The following is a 26,118-nucleotide window of genomic DNA, read 5'->3' as shown; positions in this document are numbered from 1 at the left end:
ACGCCACCGAGAGGAGAGGCTCCTCCAAAAGGCAGGGCTGGCATTAGGGAGGATGGAGGGAGGTGCTGTGGCCCCAGAAGGCTTCCTGCAGGTGTCTGTTGAACACATCTCCAGAACCTTCACTGACCCCATGCCAGTCCTTGGGTCACAGCTGGCTCCTGGGAGAGAAGACCAGACTCTGGCATCAGTGATTTGCTCTCCTGCTGTGACTCCTCTGTAATGGGTCCTCTTCGTGTCTGCCCACCTAAGAAATGGGAGAGATGCTGGGAGAGAATGATGTCTGTGTCTGTGTCCTTTGTGATCCTGTCACTCAATGAGCAGGACGAACAGCTGCTCCAGTGAGCAGGTTTCTCTTCCTCTGCCTTGAGTGACAGCGGAGAAGCCACCAGCAAGTACAAGGCTTTCTCCAGAAGCTCCTCCAGTCAAAACTTCCGGATTCAACCAGGCACTTTTGAGTTTCTGAGTCATCTGAGCCCTGGGCTGGCAGTCACAGAGGCCCACAGGTGGGGAAGGAGACTTCAGCTCTGTCACTGGCTAAAGGACCATGAGTATACCTCTTTAACCTTCTAAGTCTCTGTTTTCCTGAGTGACTAAGGTGACCTCTGACCTCAGGTCTGATGCCACTTGAGTTGAGAGCTCCGTGAGTTAGCCCCTACATGCTTTGTAAATTCAGCCTCGAGCTTGACACAAAGGGAGGTCCATAAATGTCAGTTTACCAATGAAAGGATTCTGTTTCAGCCTTATTCTCTTCCTCCACCCTACTCCCCAACTGGGAACACTGGTCAAAGCCTCCCATTTAATCCCAGCCTGGCCCTGCAGCCCTGCTGCCATGGTTCCCCTTCCCACATGGTGGATCCAGAGGGCCACAGAATAGCATATTGCCCCTTCCTCCATGACCAGTCAGCTCCAACTACCATCTCTGCCCTGTTCTGTGGGAGACAAGGGGGAGGCTATGTACAGACACAGGGCAGACTAGGGAGAGAAGGAACATGAGGAGTGAATGGTCAGTGTCTGCAAGCAGGGTAGATGAGGACATGCCTCTGGTGAGAGGTATTCTGGGCCAGTGGTTAGCAACACACATCATAAGGGAGGGGACAGGATGGGAGCATAGGGCCAGTATTGTGAGCCTAACAGCTATGTGCAAAAATAGCTTTTCTTCCAACAGAAGCTAATAACACCAATACGTATGAATGTGGTCCATCTCAAGATGCAAATATGCGTCCAAGCCTGACCTAACCCTTATCAGTGACCATGTGCAAGTCACATGCCCTCCAAACCTCACTTTTGTTATCAGAGAAAGAAGCATCACAAAGTGGACCTCGAATCTTAGGAGTGGAATAGAGTTAATGAAATAATTAACCATTCTACATCTTGTGAGGAAGGCTGGGAAAGTGAAAGGCACTCAGTCATGTCCAAATCACTGGGACCCCATGGACTGTAGCCTGTCAGGTTCCTCTGTCCATGGACTTCTCCAGGCCAGAATACTGGAGTGGGTAGCTGTTCCTTCTCCAGGGGATTGTACCAACCCAGGGAATGAACCCAGGTCTCCTCCATTGCTGGTGGATTCTTTACCATCTGAGCCACTAGGGAATGTTGGGGAGCAGGTGTAATTAGAAATCAGGTTGTATATGCTCACAGCATCTCATGATGGCCTGTTCTGACCTGATCAGGTGGGTGCGATAGGTTCCCAAGAGAAGTGGGAATCAAGAGCAATAGGTTTGGGAGCAGGAATGATGGTTTCCACTGGGGAAGACCAAGGAGGTGGCAGGTGGGCACGACCATGAAGGCAAGGCAAGATTCGCCAAGGAGATAAATTTCTGCCCACTGCAATTTTCCATTCTTGGGTAATAAACTACTGCAGACCTTAGTGTCTGAACGCAGGAAGGAGTTACTATGCCTTCACTGTTGTGGGTGGCTGGGTGGTTCTATGAGTTCCTGCACGCTCACCTAGTGTGTTCTGGGACCTGCTGACCTCTTTCCTTAGATACCTCATCTCCTCCGATTGGTCAATGAATGTCACCTCCTTTATCACATCAGCTCCACACCCCTCTCAATCCCAATCCCTTGCCCTCCCAACTCACTCTCCTGATCACAGTCAGTTACTTCTGTTGTGGGCTTGCTTGGGGTGAAAGGCCATGAACACTAATAGATGAATGGACAATTATGTACCCTGGGCACTGGGAGCAACTGAGGCTTCCCACTCAGTTCATTCATGAGAAGGCAGGCAACCTGTTCTAGTGTGAGGGGACAAGAGCCTTGATTTGGGCTGGAGGGCCCACTCTCAAGCTCACTCACAAAAATTCTGGCAGAAGGCTTCAGAACCCTGCTTGTGGGCTTGTCAATTACCTGGTAGTTGCCACTCACCAGACTTCTCCAGAGCAAGCCTGTCATGAAGGAGAGACAGAGGGTGAGAGAAAGAGAGTTAGAGAGCACCACACACCGTCTACTACCTAACTTCTGAGTCACTTGCCATCAATTCTACCTTATTCTCTCAGCTGGATTCAAATTTAAGTCCAATGCACACTCAGTAGGAGGATGTGACACCTGGAGGTGATGTCACTGGAGGCATCTTGCTGGCATTATCACAGTGATAACCCATGAGCCCTCAGAGACTAGATTAGGCAATTCCAATGCTGTGGGTGCTACTGGAGGCAGTCTGTCTGGAGGACAAAGGCTGAGATGTCCACACAGCAGAGCCCCATGTGGGGCAAAGTTGTGAACACAGGTCAGAGGTAAGAATCACGGGAATTGTAAGAACCTGGGAATTCTGATCCCAGGCCTGGATGGGACACAGTACAAGGTGACAATCAGACTTAGGGCAGGTGGATGGGGGCTGGGGGATGGGGAGAGACTGGCAGGGCCAGAGGGAAGCAGATCCCCTCATTCACCACAACCTTGAGCCACACGAGGAGGAAGCAGACAGCGTGAACTCGGAGGAGTGCTGTCTAGTGGTGAGCCCACATAGTTATACCCACCCTGGAGTTCATGTGAACAAGGATGTGCTTTAATGTGTTAAGCACTGACACTAGGGTGTTCGTTCTGCAGTCAGCATCCCCATGGGTACAGAGAGCCAGGAGCTGCACAGCAAGGGGCCAACACTACACAGCACCTGCTCCCTGTCATCCCTCTGTATCCCCACACTGCCTGAAGGGACTTGTCCTCATAGGAAGATCTCCCACCAACACACAGGCTGACTCAGACAGTCCAAGGAGCACAGGAGCTGTCAGGTATGGAAGAGAGGCTCAGAGGCCCTCAGGGTTGGGCAGAGCTGGAGTCTCCTGAAATCAGGCTGCTGTTGACCTGGAACAAGTTCTCAGACATCATTACCCACAGGGGACAAAGGACCTGCTGGGGCCTAACCTGGTGACAGTACTGGATGGTAATGAAGTGATAGTTGACAAGGGGTCAGTCAGCACAGATCTGTCAGCAACCACGTGGGCTGGCCAAGCCTCACCCTCTCAGGTGGAATGGACTTTGCTAGGGTCAGAAGATGGGGGAGGTAGGAGTGTGGGAGTTGTGAGAGAGCAAAGGCAGAGAGGAGGGAGTGGTCAGAGCACATGTGGGTGAGATCTCGTGGTAAGAGTCAGGGTCAAAGTGAGGTTTAAGAAATAGGAGGTCAAGGTTTAGGCCTTTGTGCAGCAAACACCTATGGAGATGGGATTGGGCAGTGCAGACAGGGTCCCTGAGAATTACTGCCTTCTGTCTGGAGGAGCTACTGTCCAGTCCAAAGGTTAGGAATTCATCCCCAGGTAGGGAGGAGGCCTCGGAAGTGCTTGAGCTGAAGCATGCCATGGACCAGATAGAAGGGCAGTGGATGCCTCAGGCTAGACTGAGCCTCTGTCTTAGTGACCCACAGCAGGGCAGAGTCAGCTTCCTGAGCAGCTTGCTAGTGAGCACCTACTCTGTGCTCACTCTGGGTGGATGCTGGGCAGGATCTCAGTGTAACTAACAGTGACCTCCTCATACAGATGAGGTTCACAACAGAGGTTAAAGACCTTTCTAGAATCCTGGTCCCATTATGAAACCTGTCTGCCCAGGTGTCCTGCTCTCACCTTGCCTTCTGTGTCCTCAATCTTGGCGGAATTATACACTAAAAACAGCAATGGAATCAGCTGGGTATACGCCCCACCCACCTGACCCCCCTGCTGGCTGCATGTCCCCTCACAACACTTATTCCCTCCCATCTTCACCTATAAATGCTTCATCCATAACTGAGGGTCCAATTAATGCCAGCTCTTCCTCATCTGTTCTTTTTATAAATGTTTGGAAATGGTTTTAAAAGACCTGAGAGGGTTTGTGTCAATCACCAACTAGGTATGGACTTTTTAAAAATTCCATGTCTTCCTCTCACTTCCTACCAGAGAGCTGATCTGAGCGTTTCCTTCTTCTACAAGTTGAATTGGTGCCACGTCTTTCAAGTTACATCCCTATCGAGAGCTTAGATACAAATAGATGGGCAGGAAGATTCCTTCTCTCAGCTATTTTATGAGGGGCCCTGAATCGAACAATAACAGCATCAAGCACTGGTCTTATCAGTTAATATTGGTGCTGCAGGATTAAAGGGGCCACCTCCCTCATAAGGTGTTAAAAATGTCAAATGTTCTTATTGTAGTTACCCTAGATTAGTGGGCCTCCCTTACAACTCAGCTGGTGAAGAATTCACCTGGAATGTGGGAGACATGGGTTCAATCCCTGGGTTGGGAAGATCCCCCGGAGAAGGGAAGGCTACCCACTGCCATATTCCTGCCTGGAGAAGTCCATGGACTGTATAGTCCATGGGGTCACAAAGAGTCCACATTACTGAGCTATTTTCACTTCACTTGATTAGTGGGCAATATTACCTCAACATGTTATGTTAAAGGTTGAGATTTTTATATTATTTCTTTTTTCTAACCTACAATGAACTACTCTGTTTTTAATTGCTTTTGTTGTTGATTTGGTAGTAAGTAGTGTCCAACTCTTTGCGATCCCATGAAGTGTAGCCCAGTAGGCTCTTCTGTCTATGGGATTTCACAGGAAAAATACTGAACTCAGTTGCCATTTTCTTCTCCAGGGGATCTTCCTGACCCAATGTTGATCCCGTGACCCCTGCATTGGCAGGCGGATTCTTTACCACTGAGCTACCAAAGAGGTCCATCCATTTGTAAAATACAATATAAATTACCAAAGAAATGAAGAAAACAAATTGTTCAAATCCAATTTTTAATTATTAGCTTCATACACCTAGAACTGCTTTGCCACATTGCTCTAAGGTTTCTGAGCAGTTACTGTCCACCCCTATACCTTGTCTGGAACCAGTAACAGGCAGGTCATGAACAAGGCAGGTCCTCAGACCACACAGGAGCCACACTGCCCCAGGATATAAAGTGCTCCCTGGTTCTTTACTTGTCAGGGGGTTGTGAAGTGAAGGGCAAAGAACCCTGGTGGACGGCTGAGCAGTGTACCTGGGCCAGTAGGGGCCCCCATCTTAGCCCTGATACCCAGTAGGATGAGGAGCTCTGGGAAGGAAAGGACTTGTCTGAAGTCACATAGCTGGGAGGTGGCCAATACAGGACTGGTCTCACTCTCATCCAGGGCTCTTCCAACCTGTCTTGAGGGAGGACCCTGGAAATGACTGCTAGATACACCTTCAAGAAGGAGGGGTGGTCCCAACTGCAGAGTTGCCTGCACAGGGGCACCTGGTCCTAAGATAGAGCCAGGTGGAATGTCAGCTTTGGCCACTGTAGTCCAATTCAGGACTTATTTGAGAACCTATTTTGGTTCAACTTCTCCCTCTGCCTAATTTCACTGTCTTTGCTCAAAATTTTCCAATAGGAGGAATGCAATGAATAAATTGCATTTCACAATTGCATTTAACAATCATGTTCACAATTCATGATAAGGAAATGGAAATCAATACCATGACCTGATATCACTCTCAGTTCAGTTCCGTTCAATTGCTCAGTAGTGTTCAACTCTTTCCAACCCCATGGACTGCAGTATACCAGGCTTCCCTGTTCATCATCAACTCCTGGAGTTTACTCAAACTCATGTGCATAGAGTCGGTGATGCCACCCAATATCTCATTCTCTGTTGTCCCCTTCTCCTCCTGCCTTCAATCTTTCCCAGCATCAGGGTCTTTTCCAATAAGTCAGTTCTTTGCATCAGGTGGCCAAAGTATTGGAGTTTCAGCTTCAGCATCAGTTCTTCCAATGAATATTCAGGATTGATTACCTTTAGGATGGACTGATTGTATCTCCTTCAGTCCAAGGGACTTTCAAGAGTCTTCTCCAACACCACAGTTCAAAAGCATCAATTCTTTGGTGCTCAGTTCTCTTTACAATCCAACTCTCACATCCATGCATGACTACTGGAAAAACCATAGCTTTGACTAGACAGACTCCTGTTGGCAAACTAATGTCTCTTCTTTATAATATGCTGTCTAGGTAAGTCATAGCTTTTCTTCCATGAAGCAAGTGTCTTTTAATTTCATGGCTACAGTCTCATTCTGCAGTGATTTTGGAGCCCACCAAATAAAGCCTGTCACTATTTCCATTTTTTTCCCCATCTATTTGCCAAGAAGTGATCAGACCGTATGCCATGATCTCAGGTTTTTGAATGTTGAGTTTTAAGCCAACTTTTTCACTCTCTTTCACTTACATCAAGAGGCTCTTTAGTTCTTCACTTTCAGCCATAAGGGTGGTGTCATCTGCATATCTGAGGTTATTACTATTTCTTTCGGCAAACTTGATTCCAGCTTGTGCTTCATCTAGCCCAGGAATTCTCATGATGTACTCTGCATATAAGTTAAATGAGCAGGGTAACAATATACAGCCTTGCCATACTTTCTTGATTTGGAACCAGTCTGTTGTCCCATGTCCAGTTCTAACTGTTGCTTCTTGACCTGCATACAGATTTCTCAGAAGGCAGATCAGATGGTCTGATATTCCCGTCTCTTGAAGAAATTTCCACAGTTTGATGTGATCCACACGGTCAAAGGTTTTGGCATAGTCAGTAAAGCAGAAGTAGATATTTCTCTGGAACTGGTTTTCTTTTTCAATGACCCAATGGACGTTGGCAATTTGATCTATGTTTCCTCTGCCTTTTCTAAATCTAGCTTGAACATCTGGAAGGTCACAGGTCACGTACTGTTGAAGTCTGGCTTGGAGAATTTTGAGTATTACTTTGAGAGCATGTGAGATGAGTGAAATTGTGTGGTGGTTGGAACATTCTTTAGCATTGCCTTTCTTTGGGATGGAATGAAACTGACTTTTCCAGTCCTGTGGCCACTGCTGAGTTTTCCAGATAGCTGGTATATTGAGTGTAGCACTTTCACAGCATCATATTTAAGACTTGTAATAGCTCAATTGGTATTCCGTCACCTCCACTAGCTTTGTTTGTAGTGATGCGTCCTAAGGCCAGGATGTTTGGCTCTAGGTGAGTGATAACACCATCATGATTATCTGAGACATGAAGATCTTTTTTGTACAGTTCATCTGTGTTTTCTTGCCACTTTTTCTTAATATCTTCAGCTTCTGTTAGGTCCATACCATTTCTGTACTTTATACTGCCCAACTTTGATGTAATGATATCACTCTCAGTTCAGTTCAGTTCAGTCGCTCAGTTGTGTCTGACTCTTTGTGACCCCATGAATCACAGCACACCAGGCCTCCCTGTCCATCATCAACTCCCGGAGTTCACTCAGACTCACGTCCATCAAGTCAGTGATGCCATCCAGCCATCTCATCCTCTGTCGTCCCCTTCTCCTCCTGCCCCCAATCCCTCCCAGCATCAGAGTCTTTTCCAATGAGTCAACTCTTCGCATGAGCTGGCCAAAGTACTGGAGTTTCAGCTTTAGCATCATTCCTTCCAAAGAAATCCCAGGGCTGATCTCCTTCAGAATGGACTGGTTGCATCTCCTTGCAGTCCAAGGGACTCTCAAGAGTCTTCTCCAACACCGCAGTTCAAAAGCATCAATTCTTTGGCACTCAGCCTTCTTCACAGTCCAACTCTCACATCCATACATGACCACAGGAAAAACCATAGCCTTGGCTAGATGAACCTTTGTTGGCAAAGTAATGTCTCTGCTTTTGAATATGCTATCTAGGTTGGTCATAACTTTCCTTCCAAGGAGTAAGCGTCTTTTAATTTCATGGCTGCAATCACCATCTGCAGTGATTTTGGAGCCCAGAAAAGTAAAGTCTGACACTGTTTCCACTGTTTCCCCATCTATTTGCCATGAAGTGATGGGACCTGATGCCATGATCTTCGTTTTCTGAATGCTGAGCTTTAAGCCAACTTTTTCACTCCCCACTTTCACTTTCATCAAGAGGCTTTTTAGTTCCTCTTCACTTCTGTCTGACTACACAGAGGCCCAGAGAAGATGTGTATCTGGACACTGCATATATTCTGTTCAAAGTCTACATTGGTGCTACAGTTTTGTGCAAAGCCTGGCACTACTGCCCTTTAGCTTGTGCAATCACATTCCCAGCAGTCCCTCTGGCTTATGAGTCTGTGGGAGGAATAAGGGCACAGGGACAGAGACCAGTGAGAATGTTGTCATCTCAGTCCATCAAAGTGGCTGGCTGTGGTGGTGGAAAGCAGCTTTCCATCGCAAAAGATATTTAAATCAACAAAAGAATAGAGCATGAACTTGATGAAATGATATTTAACGACTTGTAAACATTTTCACGTGTACTCACTACCATTAGGAAAGCACTGTAACCACAATAAAATTTCCAAGGCACCTAGGCCATCAGCCATGAAAGGGAGAGTCATAAGCACTGGATGACCAAGATATTCCCTGTGTGACCACTTTGCAAAGCTCTGTGGCTATGTGGAGACTGTAGCCTGGGCAGGTAAGGGGAAGTTAAGTTCAGTTTTAGACAGGCTGTGATGGAGGTGCCAAGCAGACTGTGAGTGAGGATGTCAAGTACCCACTTACATAGTCAAATCTGGAGCTTGTGGGGAAGTCAGGGCTAGAGATACAGTTTGGAAGTGTTCGTCCTGAAGACAGATTCCATGGCAATGAGCCTGGAGGAGGTCTCTGAGGCGGGGAGGATGGAAAGAAGAGAGAAGGTCCAAGGACTGAGGGGACAAAAGGGCCCTGAAACACTTAGCCCGGTGAAGGATAAGAGACTCTGTGGAGACCCAGAGGTAGACGGAGGGGCAGGAGGGAAACCAGGAGAGCGTGGTGTCCACAGATCAAGTGGTTTCAAGGAGGAGGGAAGAAACAGTTGTGTCTGAGGCTGCTGAGAGGTCAAAATGAGAGCTGAGAATTGATCACTGGATTCAGCAGTGTGGAGGCCAGTGGTGAACTTGTCAAGGGCAGTTCCATGGAACAGTGGCGTCTGAAGTCTGGAAGAGAGAGGACAGAATGGAGGAGAGGGCATGGGAATCAGACGGCTCTTCTGTGAGTTTTGCTGTTCAGGCAAGCTGAGGAAAAGGTGGCCAGAGAGGAGATAGATAGTGGGGCCTGGAGATATTTATATGGGAGCTCATAATTCCTATTTGTAAAGGGGAACCGTGGACCTGGCAGGTGAACGGAGATAATTACTGCAGCCAAATAGTTGTGTAAGTGTAAAGAGTGCAGGCTTGCCCTATACTTGCTGCTTCAATTGCCTAGTAATGGGCAAGATTTGAGCAAAGGTGATCTGGCAGATAATGTATTGCCTGAAGAGTCCACTGCACTTCTCTTTCTCTGTAGTAAGTTTAATGAGGCCAGGTGATTTTGAATATTTCACCTAGGATACTGCTCCCTGCCAGGTAGATGCAATGAGATTCTACAGCTGGCTGGAAATCCACCCACAGTCTCCCACACTCCCACAAATGCTTAACAAGCTCTGGCAGCAACAAAAACCAGCAGGTGTCTCAGACCACAGCAGAGCTCAGAGAAGCCTCCAGAGGAAGCAGAGGAATCAGCATGGTGGAGTTTGCACCTTTGTCTGTGCCACTGGAACGCAGACTGCAGACCTTCGCGGTCCTGCAGTTGATCTTCTCTTACTTGGCCCTGTGTAAGGAAAGCTGAGATGGATTTGGGAGGCCATGGGCACCTGCCGCTTTGGGTGTACATGGTTCATTGATGGGGGAAAGATACAGGTCCTAAGGTGGATGCTGAGCTCAGTGCCTGGGGATCACCTGGGATAAGGGACATCTTGCTCACGTGGCCTGAGGGAGATTTGCCAACGGGAGTGTGTCTGACTGTCTGCCCACCTCAGCTCAGCCTGGGACCTGGGAGTTTCCAGAGGAGGACAGAGAGTCAAGTAACCTTGGGCCTGGAGCTAGAAGGATTGCAGCTGAGAAAAGGCATCCAGACCCTCTGATGCCAGGAACAGTAGCTTGTACCTTGACCCTTATCTCAAGGACAAATGGGATCCCCAGGAGAACTTTAGGTACAGGAGTGACAAAGTCCAATCTATGGGAGACAAGCTGTAATTTTCGGATCTTCTGTGTTGGGGTGTTGGGGGAGACAGATGACAGGGAGCAGCTGTTAGCAAATCAGATTGGGTCTGCTTGTGGGAAGAAGCGGTAAACACAGTAACGCTCCTATACGGACACTGGGTTGTGATGAAAAAAGTGTAGGCTTCATTACAGGAGCCAGTCAAGGAGTCCAGAGAGTTAAGGCTCAAAATGCCTGAGAACTCTTTGATTACCAGGGAACGGTGTCTAAAGACTGGGTGAACTAGAGATGCTGGGTGCATGATCAACTCCTAGAGAATCGTCTGATTGCTTGGTGGTGAGGTAACTTGGAGTCACCATCACCAGCCTTCTGGTTTTCCCTGGTCTGAGGTCTATGGGCTGGTGAGCAACTTCTTCCACCTGCTGGGAGTTCACTATCTGCAAAACCGCTCAATAATGAGTCTCAATATTATCTATGGTTCTTGGGAACAAACTAAAAATCTTTGAATTTGTGGAATGGTTAAATGTTATTTATTTTCTTGATTGGGACTGTTTTCTTTCTCTGTTTATGATTTCTCTTTATAACTTTATTTTTGAAATTTGGTGAAGGCTTAGGAAGCTGAGGATTTTCTACAAATAAGAGGTAGGCAGAGGACATGAGGGATCTTTTCCAGGGAGGCTGCATAGGTCTTGCTTAATTACAAGGTCACAATCTACATCAGATGTCACCTCATAGACCCATGATTGAAAACTAGCCCCCTGATTGTTTTTGTGTTTGTATAGCCCATGAGCGAAGTATGGCTTTTGCATTTTAAATGATTTTGTGCCTATGCAATATCCTCCACATTGCCTCTTGAGCCCCAGTGTCTGAAATGCTTACAATTTGCCTCTTTAAAAGATTACTTCTCCTGGTCTAGGGAAGCTGGCAGTGGGTGGAGAGAACGGGCTCTTTTCCAAACATATTAGGAGATGAATCTACGAGGCAGAATGTACAGGCCATCAGGAAAGTAAGTTTTCCCAGGAGGCGAGTAAATATTGCACATATGAGCAGATGGTTCATGCTGGCCTAGCGCAGTTCTTTGGGGAGGGGCAAAGATGTGGCCAGAAAGGTCAACTGCGACCTGTTACTCAGGACTCAGGCCCCAGCAACAAGTACTTTCCAGTGGGCTACTTGTTTAATCTGTTTCTTTCCTGTTCTCTAGAATTCACACACTCACGCAGGAAGGTAAGCTCCTTTCAGATAGTTGGTCTTGTTCTCATCTGCATCTCCATCTCCTAGAAGAGTTGATGTTGCTAAATGCTTGTTGAATGAATGAATGTTGGGATCATGATATGGACATGATAGTAGAATTGAAACCACCACTCATCCCACTAGCTTTCTGTGTGAGGTTAGCCCACCTCAACACCCTCTTTGGGTCTCAGTAAAGTGGGGTTTTGCATCTTTTCTTCTTGGTGTTATGAGGGGAAAGAAGGTGTTTTCTTTCTTTAGGGGCTGAAAATGCACCCAGGTTAGGATTTTGCCTGCTGACAGTACTTAAAGGAGAGGCCAGAGTGAGGGAGATGTTTAGATTGGCGGGGTGGGGGTGGGGGGTGGTGTCTTTCTGATCAAGTAGAAATGCCCACATTTAAAAATTCTTTTTTGTGTCTGAAAAACAAATGCATGCTATTTTAACACAACGAAACAAAATGTGTGTTCTAAAAGTCAAAGATTTCCCCCAAATCCTACCCTACAATGAACTGCCATTAACAGCTAGGTTATATTCTCTTGACCTGAATGGAAGTTCTAATTTCATGGGTACAGAGGTTCAGTTTACGAAGATGAAGAGTTCTGAGATGAAGGTTGATATAGTTACACAACAATGTGAATTAATTTAATTACACCAAATTGACTCTCAAAAATCATTTCATGTATATTTCCAGGAGGGGGATTTCTGGGTCCTATTGTGTTTTAATAGTTTTATAAGAAATCTCTATACTGTTCTCCATAAGGCCTCTTTCATGAGCCCATAATTTGGAAGGAGAGAATCTCCCCAATGTTCATAATAGCACATTTACAATAGCTAGGACATGGAAGACACCTAAATATCCATTATAGTAATGCATAAAGAAGATGCCATAATACAGGCAATGGAATATTACTCGGTCATAAAAAGGAACATATGAACGTCATTTTCAGTAACATGTATGAACCTAGAGATTGTCAAACTGAGTGAAGATAGCCAAAGAAAGACAAATATCACATGATATCACTTATATGCAGAATCAAAAAGAGGTACAGATTTAGTTATTTACAAAACAGAAGTAGAAAAAAACATGTGGTTACCAGGGGATAGGGGGAAAGGATAAATTGGGAGATTCAGATTCACAACACTACTGTATATATAATAGATAACAATAAGAATCTGCTGTAAGCACAGGGATCTCTACTCAGTGCTCTGTAATGATCTGTATAGGAAAGGAATAAATTAAAAAAAAAAAACAGAGTCAATATGTGTATGAGTTTAACAGGTTTACTTTCCTATACGACTGAAACTAATACAACATGTAAATAAACTATACTCTAAAAAGCAGAGACATTACTTTTCCAACAAAGGTCCATCTAGTCAAGGCTATAGTTTTTCCAGTGGTCATGTATGGATGTTCGAGTTGGACCATGAAGAAAGCTGAGAACCAAAGAAATGATGCTTTTGAACTGTGGTGTTGGAGAAGACTCTTGAGAGTCCCTTGGACTGCAAGGAGATCCAACCAGTCCATCCTAAAGGAGATCAGTCCTGGGTGTTCATTGGAAGGACTGATGCTGAAGCTGAAACTCCAGTACTTTGGCCACCTCATGCGAGGAGCTGACTCATTGGAAAAGATTCTGATGCTGGGAGGAATTGGAGGCAGGAGGAGAAGGGGACGACAGAGGATGAGATGGCTGGATGGCATCACCGACTCGATGGACATGAGTTTGAGTGAACTCCAGGAGTTGGTGATGGGCAGGGAGGTCTGGTGTGCTGCGATTCATGGGGTCACAAAGAGTCGGACACGACTGAGAGACTGAACTGAACTGAACTGAACTGAATGAAAACTTAGAAAAAATAATGAACTACCAAAGAGTCATTTCGATGACTAGTATATGGTAAACATATTTTACCATCATTAATATTGAAAGGACAAAACAAAGTGCTCCAAACAAACCCCGAAGCCAGCACCAGGAGGGCAGGAATTCCTGTCCGTTGTTCACGGCTTAACCACCAGCACCTGACAGGTTGGAGGTGCTCTGAAGAAAGCAAGCCTCTGTGAGCCCCAAACTATTTTGATTTATGCATTTTGCTAGTACTCAGACTGGGCTTCCCTAGTGCCTCAGCAGTAAAGAAACTGTCTGCAATGCAGGAGCCACAGGAGATGCTGGTTTGATCCCAGGGTCTGGAAGATACTCTAGAGGAGAGCATGGCAACTAACTCCAGTATTCTTGCCTGGAGAATCCCATGGACAGTGGAGCCTGGAGGGCTACAATCCACAGGGTTGCAAAGAGTCAGACACGACTGAAGCAACTTAGCACCCACGAATGCACTATTCAGACTGGGTCAAAAGTCCCCTCCTCCAGGAAGTTGGACATGAATGATAGTCCTGGTTTACCCTACTTTCAAGTAGACTACAGGTGTGGAATGGACTTCTTTATGAGTATGAGCAAAAGGTGTTCAGTGGAGGGAGTGGAATGGAGAGGACACAATATTCTCTAACAGTGAGGCTCAATTAGCATCAGATTAAAGACAGTCCCAAAGACCACCGTCAGTGGTTTTGACCTGAGTCAAAACCAGGATTAGCCTCTGAAGGGACTCAGAATCATAAGTCTAGGAGGAATTGCTCACTGGGGCTGTCTCTAGCCCTGGTGCAGTCCTGATGAACAGACCAGGCATGAGTTGCCCTCTTCCTCCCTCCTTCCTTCAGCAGGACAGAGCCTGGCAGCAAAGGAAAGAGCTCAGTCAAACTAAAGAACTTGGGAGTTGTATCAGCTGAGCGGCTTAGTGTAGCTGGAACATGAGGTGCATGTGATGAGTGAGACTGGAACAAGAGAGGGTTTGGGCCACCAGTGGAGAGCTTGAGCTCAGGCTGAGCTGCTTGAGCTGACCGTCAAAGTTATGAGAAGTCATGGGGGGACTTTAACTAAAGGGGGAATGTAGTGGGATTTATCTATGGAAAGATGGGCTGGGGGTAGACAGGAAGTGGGCTGGGTAGAGAGAATACCTTTTCTCTGGGGTTCTAAATATTGAGTACTGGAAAGAGTTCACCCAGTCACATCTCCGTTAGGCCTTTATTGAGCACCTGGTGACTACAGAGAGAAAAGGAGGTGGAGGGGGAAGACTCAAATGAATAAGCGATCTGGTGCAGTGGGACAATGCGAGTTTGAAATTAGGCCAATTGGTTTCAAATCCAGGCTCTCAATGTGACACTGGTGGTGTTGACAGCATTCTCTCCTCCTCGAAACCTTGGGAAGCTGGTCTCTTCCTCCTGGGAGAAGGGCTGGAATGGACAGTGTTGCTAGAGCTGGGTATATGGGGAGAGCTCGTTCCTTCATACCTCTGACCACTAATGGTTCCTGCTTCCCTTCCCAGACTTGGTCTGCTACATAGTCTTCATTGGCCTCCTGTTCACAAGATTCTGGATGATCAGTATCCTGTATGCGATCTGGTGGTACCTGGATCGAGCCACACCACGGCGGGGGGGCAGGCAGAGTGCTCTCCTAAGAGGTGCGACCATATGGAAGTACGTGAAGGACTATTTCCCCATCTCGGTGAGTAAGGGGCTGACTAGGGAGTGGTCAGGACCATCGTCCCCACGTGTCCATGTGGAAGTGTGACTCTGTGTGCAGTGAGCAGAATACTGGGCTGGGAGACAGGTGATGGGCTGTCATCACTATGTGGCTAGAGGAAGAGTCAGTTTCTGTCTGATAATGGTTGTCCGACTTCAGTGAGGTGAGGCGATTATGAGGACTGATGAATGAACAGGATTTGAGGAACCTTGTAGGCCATGTAGTGAGGCACACTTATGTATCTGACAGGTGTAAATCCCTCAACAGTCTAAGTTTGGTGTGAAGGAATCTGTAATGAAAACAAGCTTTCAGAGCATCTGGCTGACACTTTATCAGATGATGATACTGATACCCTGATAGGGAAGAAGGTGTGAGTGAGGATACAGAGCAGGTTCTTTTACTGCTTTTAAAGTGTGTGCATTGGCTCTGAGAATAGAAACAGAGCAGAGAGCCCTCAGGGTATATCCTGCCCCTGTGTATTCGATATGTTATGTGTCCTTGGACAGAGCTTTGCTCATTCGGAATCTCAGTTTCCCCAGGGATCCTCTAAACAGTCCAGTTCCTCCTCTTCTGTCTATCTCTTAATCTCTGATCTCTGGCTTATGGTACCTCGTGTCCATTTTGTACACTGGACCCTGGACCCAGGGATTAGTCCTTAGGGATGCAGGCCCCTGAACTTTAGTGAACTGACTTTTGCTCCATTCCTGAATCCCAGACAGGCTAAACCCTTGGATGTAAGCGGTTGTGATGGTTAATTATCTAGTGGGGACAGGAAGAGGAAGGCAATGTGGACACAGAGAGGTGCCAGGCAGGGACAGGTGGCCCTCTCTGGACACAGGAGAGAAGAGTGTATACAGTGACACCTCTAGGAGTGGACATCATAGGTTGTAATACGGGTCTGCAACGTGTCAGTTGTGTGACCTTAGGTGAGTTACACATGCTCTCTGAGCTTCAGTTTCTTCATGTGTAAAGTGGAGATGCTGCCACATACGTCATTGGGTTGTGTGGATTCCATGAGACATCAGGTGATCCTGGGGCTTCTGAGGACAGCATCTGGCTCTCCTGTCACCCCTGGAACTGCTGTCTTTTGCACATCTGGCAGAAAAACTCTGCTGAGCATCTCTGTGCCGGTCTTATCTGTGTCTGCTCTGTCCCTCCTGTATCAAGGTTTCTCCTCCAGAGTATTTCTTGCATAGGACACTATTGACATTGTGGGAAACATATTTGTAGAAATTTCATGAGCACAGGGTTCAGGATTGTAGGCCCCTGCAGTCCGCTGGCAACAACAGATGCAGACGGCGGGCAGTACCACCGAGTGGCTAGCAGAGGGAGAGATGACACGCACTTTCACCTCCCTGTCCTGAACTGTCCCTCAGTCCTGGACTGAGGCCTGCAAGAGGCGCTGTGGCTCACAGAGTCTGGACTCTTGTCACCTCCCAGGACAACTTCCAAGTCATCCACACACCTTAACAGAGCAGGCCCTGCAGGGATCTTCGGTGGCCGTGGATAGGGGGTTCAGGGAGTCTCTACTGGAAACAAGAGTACAGCCTTAGAGTTGTCGGGTGTTTTGTTCTGAGGCCTTACTGAAGATTGTATTCAGAGATAGCCTCTCAGAAATCTCTGAGGAGCTGTTCTAAAAGGGAAGGGAGAAGTCAGTACTTATGGGGCTTTGTTGGAAAAAACAAAACCAAACTAGCCATGTAGCTAAACATCAAAAGATTACTGCCAGTCAAAAAGCAGATGTTTCCAGTTAATGATTTTCATGCTTTTCTACATATGGGGAGATACAAAATCTGGGCTCACTGCAGTATTTCCTATGATGTGCATCCTCACTCTCTGTGACCAGTATCCTGTTTTCCTCCATCCTGAATTCCTTTTAAGGCCCATTGTCAGTTGCAGCTGCAGTGGTTGCTGACTTGAAGGCAGGCAAGCAACATTCCTTGTGCTAATAATTCTGCTGGGGTACTCCACTCACAGTCCTTTGCACTGTGATTCTATGAGCTAGAGCCTAATGGTAGAGTTTCTAGAGAATTGAGGAGACTAATCTGAGCACTGGAGCTTTCTAAATGCATCTTATGGGCTTCCTAAAGAGGTATTGGTGGAGAATCAGGCAGTGTTCCCGGAGGACAATTGATTCCCCCTCATCCTGAAGATCATTTCAGGAGCAGGGTTTCTGTGTAATATATCACTATCCAGGAACAGCAGTGTCTACACAGGCCAAGCCCTGAGCAGAGGTGCAGTGCTGTGGGCAGGCTGTGACCTGGTGTTAGGAAGTGCTGCAGACTTGGCAGGACACCTCCCTGACCCCTCTCCACCCACACCTGCAGGCATCACTAGAGACTTCATGGGCCTCCTCCCAACCTCTACCTTCAGCATCCTGGGGTCTCTTACACTGAGTCACAGGGACTCAGCAGTCCAGTTCTTTACCCGGGACAGAACTCTAGATACCACAAATCTGGGTGAGAGGCTCACTCCCTCCCATGATGACTCCTTCATTCTGGTCAGGCTCTGCCTGACACAAGGTCTGCCTTCACATGGGACAATGGCTTGTCTCCAGTCTTCTTCCCAGGAGTCCTACCTCTGCCTTGGGCACGGTTCTTCCTTCCCAAGCAGGTGGCACTGGCGTCATCCATTCGTGGCACTGTGTTCTCCGTCTCCATTCCATGGTCTCCCTGAGTATCTCCTCTGCTTCATGCTTGCACCAGGGACAAGGACCCTCAGACAGGCCATCTCACCACAGGACACTCAATGGGGTGTGATGGCACTGGGCACAGGGGGCACATAGAAGGTCAGCACAGAAACTCAGCAGGGAGATGGGAGTGGGGTTTGGAGGGGAGTGGGTGCAGCCCTGATTCACCAGATTGCTGTCCCTGCAGCTGGTCAAGACTGCCGAACTGGACCCCTCCCGAAACTACCTCGCTGGCTTCCACCCTCATGGGGTCCTCGCCACTGGAGCTTTTGCCAACCTGTGCACGGAGGGCACTGGCTTCTCCTCTGTTTTCCCAGGCATCCGCTCACATCTGATGTTGATGTACTGCTGTTTCTGGGTCCCTGTCTTCAGGGATTACGCCATGTCTACAGGTGAATTTTTCCTCTCTTTCTATCCCAGGACGATAGGGGCTCAAGACATGAGGAGGGATTTTTAAGGAGGACGGCCAATTGTTCTGTACTTCTTTCAAATGAATGTGTAGTAGACAAGGAGATGAGACCCAAGGAAGCATTACCTGCAGCTCTGTGCTCAGTGGTGACCTCGGGGGGATATTGGGAAAAGGGGTAGTGATCAGTGCCGGTCATCAGGGCACTCCCAGCTGGGGAGTGGGGGATAGCCCAAGTCACATACTCCCGAACCATGCTTGCCCCCTTCACAATGTACGTGACCGCTTTCCTCTCTCCCCAGGGCTGGTCTCATCAGATGAGGAGAGTGCTGTTCAAATTCTGAGCAGGAAAAGAGGCGGCAACCTGCTGTCCATCGTTGTTGGGGGTGTCCAGGAGTCACTGAATGCCAGGCCTGGAGCCTACAAGCTGGTGCTGCGGAACCGCAAGGGCTTCATCAGGCTCGCCCTGACGCACGGGTATTGGGAAGAGGGCTCTGGGTTCAACTGGAGATTGGCAAGGATTGTAGTTTAGAGGGAAGACTGCAGAGGCAAATGCAGATCCTATTTTGGCTGGCAGGGTCTCCTTTCATTAATAATGAAGATTGTATGTTGGTGATAGATGCACTGTCTCAGGCCCACATACCCAGAGATTCTAGAAGGAAGATTTTGTAACTAAAGAGATTACATCTCAAAGGTCATATTGCTGAAACCTTGCATTACATCAGAGATCTAGGAACTCTGGGAGAATGGAGCTTGGGACATAACTTAAAGCTATTCTCCTATCTTTAAACATATGTGAAGAATACAAAGCTAGCTGGAAGAGATTTTCCCAGAATGTCTGCAGATGTTTTATATCTGGAAGGACTCTCAACAGTACTCTGGTTTGTCTTATGATCCTGTAACCAGAAAGGGTTAATCTTGAATTTGTGCTGGACCTGCTTTTGTGACTTTAACCCTCATCTGCAACTTTTGTTAATGTAGGAAGGCATAATGAATGAGCTGCCTAAGGAAGATAACCTGAGTTGCCCTCCTGTAAAGGATGTAAGGAAGTGAAACTCTCACATTCTCCTGCCTGAGGCTCCTCATTCTAGGGGGCATTTGCAAGGATCAAATAGTCTGTTCAGTTAGTTTCCTCACCTATATCCCAATCTATGATCCATAAAGAACTTGGCAACCTGGCCCTTTAGCATGGTTATTTGGAGGCACTAGCCTGCCATCTTCTTGGTCAGCCACTCCAAATAAAGTCCCTTCCTCGTCCCAACACTTTGTCTAAGATTCACTAGCCTATCTTGTGACAAGCAGAGCGAGCATGGACTCAGTAACAATCCAAGTGCCAGTCCTTGACCCTGAGAAGAGCCATGACCTGCTTGAAGTTATAAAAGAAGCCCTGGCAGGTCTAGGAGACACCCGAGGCCTCCTATTTTTGTCCCAGGGCTCTGTCCTCTGTTCCAGTTCCTGCTCACTAGGTCCCTTCAGGAAGCTAGGTGACCAGCTTGTGCCTTCTTGCCCCTCCACACACCCTCTCTCCTGTCTCCCTCTAGGGCAGATCTGGTGCCGATCTTCTCCTTTGGGGAGAATGACATCTATGACCAGGTTGAGAACTCTCCTGGCACCTGGTTGCGGTGGTTCCAGGACCGACTTCACAAGAGCACTAAATGCTCCATCCCGCTCTTCTATGGCCGTGGAGTCTTCCAGTACAGCTTTGGTCTTATGCCCTACCGCCGACCCATCACCACTGTGGGTGAGCCTAGACCCGGGCTGGGAGGGGAAGGGCTATTGTGTAAGAGGCCTGGGCTTGTGCTGCAAGGAGACCTGGACATAGAGCAGTACACCCTTGACTTTGTGGAGCACAAGTTCTAGAGTGTGAAACAGACACACAGGCAAGTAACCCTCTGAAAGGCAGTCCAGAATGAGAAGAGTAACAGGGGCATGAAGACCAGTAGCCACTACCAATTACTGAGTCCCTGCAGTGTGTCAGGCACTGCACTGGCTCCTTACATGCAGCGGCTTAGTCTTCCCAACAACTTGTGAGGAGGGACTCTCATCCCCATTTTATTGATTGCAAACACAGACCCACAGAAGATAAATCACTTCCAAGAGATCAGCCTGCCCTTGGTAACAAAGTTGAGGTTTGATAAGGGCATTTGACTTTTTATTATGCAGGAGAAGGAGGGTATAATTCTGACCACAGGGTCTAATGACAGTAATTGGAAAAAGTGGATACAAGGCCTTTGCAGTTCTGTTAGAATTGTGTGTAAAGTAGCAATCAGCAGTCTTTGAAGGAGAGCCAGAGGGATTTCCTTGTAAATAATGGGCATGGTATTCCATAGACTTAGCACCATCTTTCAACTATTTGCTTTCTTCTTGAATTCCAACTAGTTCCCAATGGCAGTACTAATAGAGCTGTTCATCTCCACTCACCCAGTCATTTCTTTGTCGAGTACAGGCAACCCCCTCTACCAAATTCCCTCCGTGTTGTGTGGTGCATATTCATGAATGTTTATAGTGCTGCTACCACTAGAGCATTCCCAAGAGAAGACACGGCAGCTGCTTTCTGATCCACCTTCTCCCATAGATACAAGCTCTTCCAGTCATGGCATCTGAGAATCCCAGATTCAACTTTCCCTGAGGCTAAGCGCACATCCCCAGTGTTTACTGGTACTGATTTTTCCTGGCTATGTGACCTTGAACAAGCTATTTAACCTTTCTGGGCCTCATTTCCTCAGGAGTCAAACAGGAATAATACCAGGTTATATCCCCATAGGATTATTAGGATAACATAAGAGATAATGCATGCAAATGCCAGCTGGCTGTATTGTTGATATATCAGAATCTTGAAGTTGACCCAACATCTTAGAAGCTGTAACACAAAATAGAATTGAAAGGGAGTGAGTTAGAGTGCTTACCTGCTCAGATGACCATTCTAGTGGGAACACCAAGATCCCTGCACCTTCAGTGGTTCCTACTCTGTATCACCACTCACCTCTGTGTCTTGCAGTGGGGAAACCCATCGAGGTGCAGAAGACACCTCATCCCTCCCAGGAGGAGGTGGACAGGCTTCACCAGCGCTACATAAAGGAGCTGGAAAATCTCTTCGAAGCCCACAAGCTCAAGTACAACGTTCCCAAAGACCAACACTTGGAGATCTGCTGAGCACCTCCCCAGAAGAGGGGCTCCTCCAAAAGGCAGGGCTGGCATTAGGGAGGATGGAGGGAGGTGCTGGAGTTTACGTGAACAAAAATATGGTTTAATGTGTTAAGCACTGATACTGGAGTGTTTGTTAAACAGTCAGCATCCCCATGAATAGAGAGAGCCAGGAGCTGCACAGCAAGGGTCCCACACTACACAGCACCTGCTCCCTGACATCCCTCTGTGTCCCCACACTGCCCTAAGGGACTTGCCCTTGTGAGAAGATCTCCTACCAACATACAGGTTGACTCAGACAGCCTGAGGAGCACAGGAGCTGTCAGGTATAGTAGAGAGACTCAGCGGCCCTCAGGATTGGGCAGAGCTGGAGTCTCCTCCTAAAAGCAGGCTGCTGTTGACCTGGAACAAGTTCTCAGACATCATTACCCACAGGGGACAAAGGACCTGCTGGGGCCTAACCTGGTGACAGTACTGGATGGTAATGAAGTGATAGTTGACAAGGGGTCAGTCAGCACAGATCTGTCAGCAACCACGTGGGCTGGCCAAGCCTCTCCCTCTCAGGTGGAATGGACTTTGCTAGGGTCAGAAGATGGGGGAGGTGGGAGTGTGGGAGTTGTGAGAGAGCAAAGGCAGAGAGGAGGGAGCGGTCAGAGGGCATGTGGGTTAGACTTTGTCTAAGAGTCAGGGTCAAGGTGAGGTTTAGGGAACACGAGGCTAAGGTTTAGGCCTTTGCGCAGCAAACTTCTATGGAGATGGGATTGGGCAGTGCAGACAGGGTCCCTGAGAATTACTGCCTGCTGTCTAGGGGACTCCTGTCCTGTCCAAGGGTTAAGAATTCATCTCCAGGAGGCCTTGGAGGTGCTTGAGCTGGAGCGATCATGGACCAGATAGAAGGGCAGTGGATACCTCAGGCTGGACTGAGTGTGGGTCTTAGTGACCCACAGCAGGGCAGAGTCAGCTGCCTCTGCAACTTGCTGTGTGCTGGGCTCTGGGTGGATGCTACACTGAGTATCTCAGTGTGACTAACAGTGACCTTCTCTTACAGATGAGGTTCATATCAGAGATTAAAGACCTTTCTAGAATCCTGGTTCCAATATGAAACCTGTCTGCCCAGGTGTTCTGCTCTCACCTTGCCTACTATCTTCCCAATCTTGGCAAAACTGTACATTGAAAACACCAGTGGCATCAGCTGGATACACACTTCCACCTACATGACACTATCTGCTGGCTGTATGTCCCCTCACAATACTTATTCCCTCCCATCTTCACCTATAAATGATTCATCCATAACTGAGGGTCCAATCAATGCCAGCTCTTCCTCATCCTTTCTGTTTATAAATACTTGGAAATGGCTTTAAAAGATCTGAGATGGTTTGTGTCAAGCACAAACTACATATGGAGTTTTTTTAGATTCCATATCTTTCTCTCACACTCTACCAGAGAGCTGACCTGAGAGTTTCCTTCTTCTACAAGTTGAACTGGTGCCATGTCTGTCAAGTTACATCCTTAGTGAGAGAATGAATAGAAACAGATGGGCAAGAAGTTTCCTTCTCTCAGCTATTTTATGAGGGGCCCTGAATTGAACGAGAACAGCATCAAACCCTGGTCTTATCATTAAATATCAATGTTCAGTTCAGTTCAGTTCAGTAGCTCAGTCGTGTCCAACTCTGTGACCCCATGAAACGCAGCACGCCAGGGCTCCCTGTCCATCACCAACTCCCGGAGTCCACCCAAACCCATGTCCATCAAGTTAGTGATGCCATCCAACCATCTCATCCTCTGTCGTCCCCTTCTCCTCCTGCCCTCAATCTTTCCCAGCATCAGGGTCTTTTCAAATGAGTCAGCTCTTTGCACAAAGTGGCCAAAATATTGGAGTTTCAGCTTCAACGTCAGTCCTTCCAATGAACACCCAGGACTGATCTCCTTTAGGATGGACTGGTTGGATTTCCTTGCAGTCCAAGGGACTCTCAAGAGTCTTCTCCAACACCACAGTTCAAAAGCATCAATTCTTCTGTGCTCAGCTTTCTTTATGTCCAACTCTCACATCCATATATGACCACTGGAAAATCCATAGCCTTGATTAGATGGACCTTTGTTGACCAAGTAATGTCTCTGCTTTTTAATATGCTGTTGAGGTTGATCATAACTTTCCTTCCAAGGAGTAAGCGTCTTTTAATTTCATGGCTGCAGTCACCATCTGCAGTGATTTTGGAGCCCAGAAAAATAAAGTCAGCCACTGTTTCCCCATCTATTTGCCATGAAATGATGGGACCAGATGCCATGATCTTCATTTTCTGAATGTTGAGCTTTAAGCCAACTTTTTCACTCTCCTCTTTCACTTTCATCAAGAGGCTTTTTTAGTTCCTCTTCACTTTCTGCCATAAGGGTGGTGTCATCTGCATATCTGAGGTTATTGATATTTCTCCCGGCAATCTTAATTCCAGCTTGTGCTTCCTCCAGCCCAGCGTTTCTCATGATGTACTCTATGATGAAGAGTTAAAAGGGCCATCTCCCTCAAAAGGTATTAAAAATGTTAGAAATTCTTGTTAGAATTACCCTAGATTAATGGGAAATATTGGAGAAGGAAATGGCAACCCACTCCAGTGTTCTTGCCTGAAGAATCCCAGGGGCAGGGAAGTCTGGTGGGCTGCCGTCTCTGGGGTCACACAGAGTAGGACACGACTGAAGCGACTTAGCAGCAGCAGCAGTGGGAAATATTACCTCAATATGTTATGTTAAAGGTCCAGATTTTTGTACTATTTCTTTTTTCTAATCTACCATGGACTAAACTATTTTTAATTTTTGTTTTTGTTGTTGTTTTGGTGCTAAATTGTGTCTAACTCTTTGTGATCCCATGAACTGTAGCCCATCATCCTCATCCGTCTATGGGATTTCCCAGGCAAAAATACTGAATTCGGTTGCCATATCCTTATCTAGGGGATCTTCCCGACCTAGCGTCGATCCCGTGTGTCCTGTATTGGCAGGCGGATTCTTTACCACAGAGCCACCAGGGAAGCCCATCCACTTGAAAATACAATATAATTTACCTGAGAAATGAAAGCAAAGGCAAGCCGTTTAAATCCAGTTTTAAATTATTAGTTTCAATACACATAGAACTACTGTGCCACATTTCTCTATGGTTTCTAAGCAGTTACTCTTCATCTGTGTACTTACCTTGTCAGGAACCAGTAACAGGCAGCTTGTGGGCAAGGCAGGTCCTCAGACCACACAGGAGCCACACTGCCCCAGGAAGTATGGTGCTGCCTGGCTGTTGGCCTGCAAGGGGATTGTGAGGTGAGGGCCACAGAACCCCTGGTGAACTGCGGGCACTGTACACTGGTCAGTCGGGGCCATCATCTTAGCCCCTGATACCTGGTAGGATGAAGAGTTCTGGGAAGGGAAGTGTCTGAAGTCACACACACATGTGTCTGAAGTCACATAGCTGGAAAGCGACCGATGCAGGACTGGCCTCATCTCTCATCAGGGCTCTTCCAATCTGCCTTGAGGGAGGGCCCTGGAAAATGCCTCTCAGATGCACCTTCAAGAAAGAGGGATGGTCCCAGTTGCAGAGCTGCCTGCACAGGGTCAACTGATCCTAAGACAGATCCAGGTGGGATGTCAGCCTCGGTCACTTTAGCCCAAATCAGGACCATTCTGATGGGCCATTTTGGTTTATGTTTGCCCTCTGCACAATTCCACTCTCTTCCTTACTCATAAATTTTCCAATAGGAAGAAATGCAATGAATGTTCACCATTTGTACGATCATTTGCATGGTTACCATTTGTGATGAGGAAATAGAAATCAATACCTTAACCTGATATCATTCTCAGTTCAGTTCAGTTCAGTACAATCGCTCAGTTGTGTCCCACTCTTTTCGACCCCATGAATTGCAGCACGCCAGACCTCCCTGTCCATCACCAACTCTGGAGTTCACTCAAACTCATGTCCATCGAGTTGGTGATGCCATCCAGCCATCTCATCCTCTGTCGTCCCCTTCTCCTCCTGCCCCCAATCCCTACCAACATCAGAGTCTTTTCCAATGAGTCAACTCTTTGCATGAGGTGGCCAAAGTACTGGAATTTCAGCTCTAGCATCATTCCTTCCAATTTGCCTTGATTCATGGAGCTGACATTCCAGGTTCCTATGCAATATTGCTCTTTACTGCATCGGACCTTGCTTCTATCACCAGTCACATTCACAACTGAGTATTGTTTTTGCTTTGGCTCCATCCCTTCATTCTTTCTGGAGTTATTTCTCCACTGATCTCCAGCAGCATATTGGGCACCTCCCGACCTGGGGAATTCCTCTTTCAGTATCCTATCATTTTGCCTTTTCATACTGTTCATGGGGTTCTCAAGGCAAGAATACTGAAGTGGTTTGCCATTCCCTTCTCCAGTGGACCACATTCTGTCAGACCTCTCCACCATGACCCACCCGTCTTGGGTGGCCTCACAGGCAGGGCTTAGTTTCATTGAATTAGACAAGGCTGTGGTCTGTGTGATTAGATTGACTAGTTTTCTGTGATTATGGTTTCAGTGTGTCTGCTCTCTGATACTCTCTTGCAATACCTACCATCTTACTTGGGTTTCTCTTACCTTGAACGTGGGTTATCTCTTCACGGTTACTCCAGCAAAGCACAGCCACTGCTCCTTACCTTGGACGAGGGGTATCTCTTCACCTCTGCCCCTCCTGACCTTGAACGT

The 26,118-nt window shown here is 47.3% G+C and overlaps 1 protein-coding gene across 1 annotated transcript; it reads left to right on the top strand.

Moving 5' to 3' along the window:
• Window positions 1-9,875: 9,875 nt before the first annotated feature.
• LOC113904720 (2-acylglycerol O-acyltransferase 2-like) lies at window positions 9,876-21,526 on the top strand. The gene is made up of 6 exons (XM_027561822.1): window positions 9,876-9,992; window positions 14,976-15,154; window positions 18,049-18,253; window positions 18,570-18,744; window positions 19,809-20,008; window positions 21,266-21,526. The coding sequence occupies exons 1-6, from the start codon at window positions 9,902-9,904 to the stop codon at window positions 21,418-21,420; spliced, it is 1,005 nt and encodes a 334-aa protein (XP_027417623.1). The 5' UTR covers window positions 9,876-9,901; the 3' UTR covers window positions 21,421-21,526.
• Window positions 21,527-26,118: the final 4,592 nt, after the last annotated feature.

Source organism: Bos indicus x Bos taurus, chromosome 15 (genome assembly GCF_003369695.1).
Source record: "Bos indicus x Bos taurus breed Angus x Brahman F1 hybrid chromosome 15, Bos_hybrid_MaternalHap_v2.0, whole genome shotgun sequence".
NCBI lineage: Eukaryota > Metazoa > Chordata > Mammalia > Artiodactyla > Bovidae > Bos > Bos indicus x Bos taurus.
Note: the sequence above shows the minus strand (reverse complement) of the source record. Positions and strands in the feature narration are given on the sequence as shown.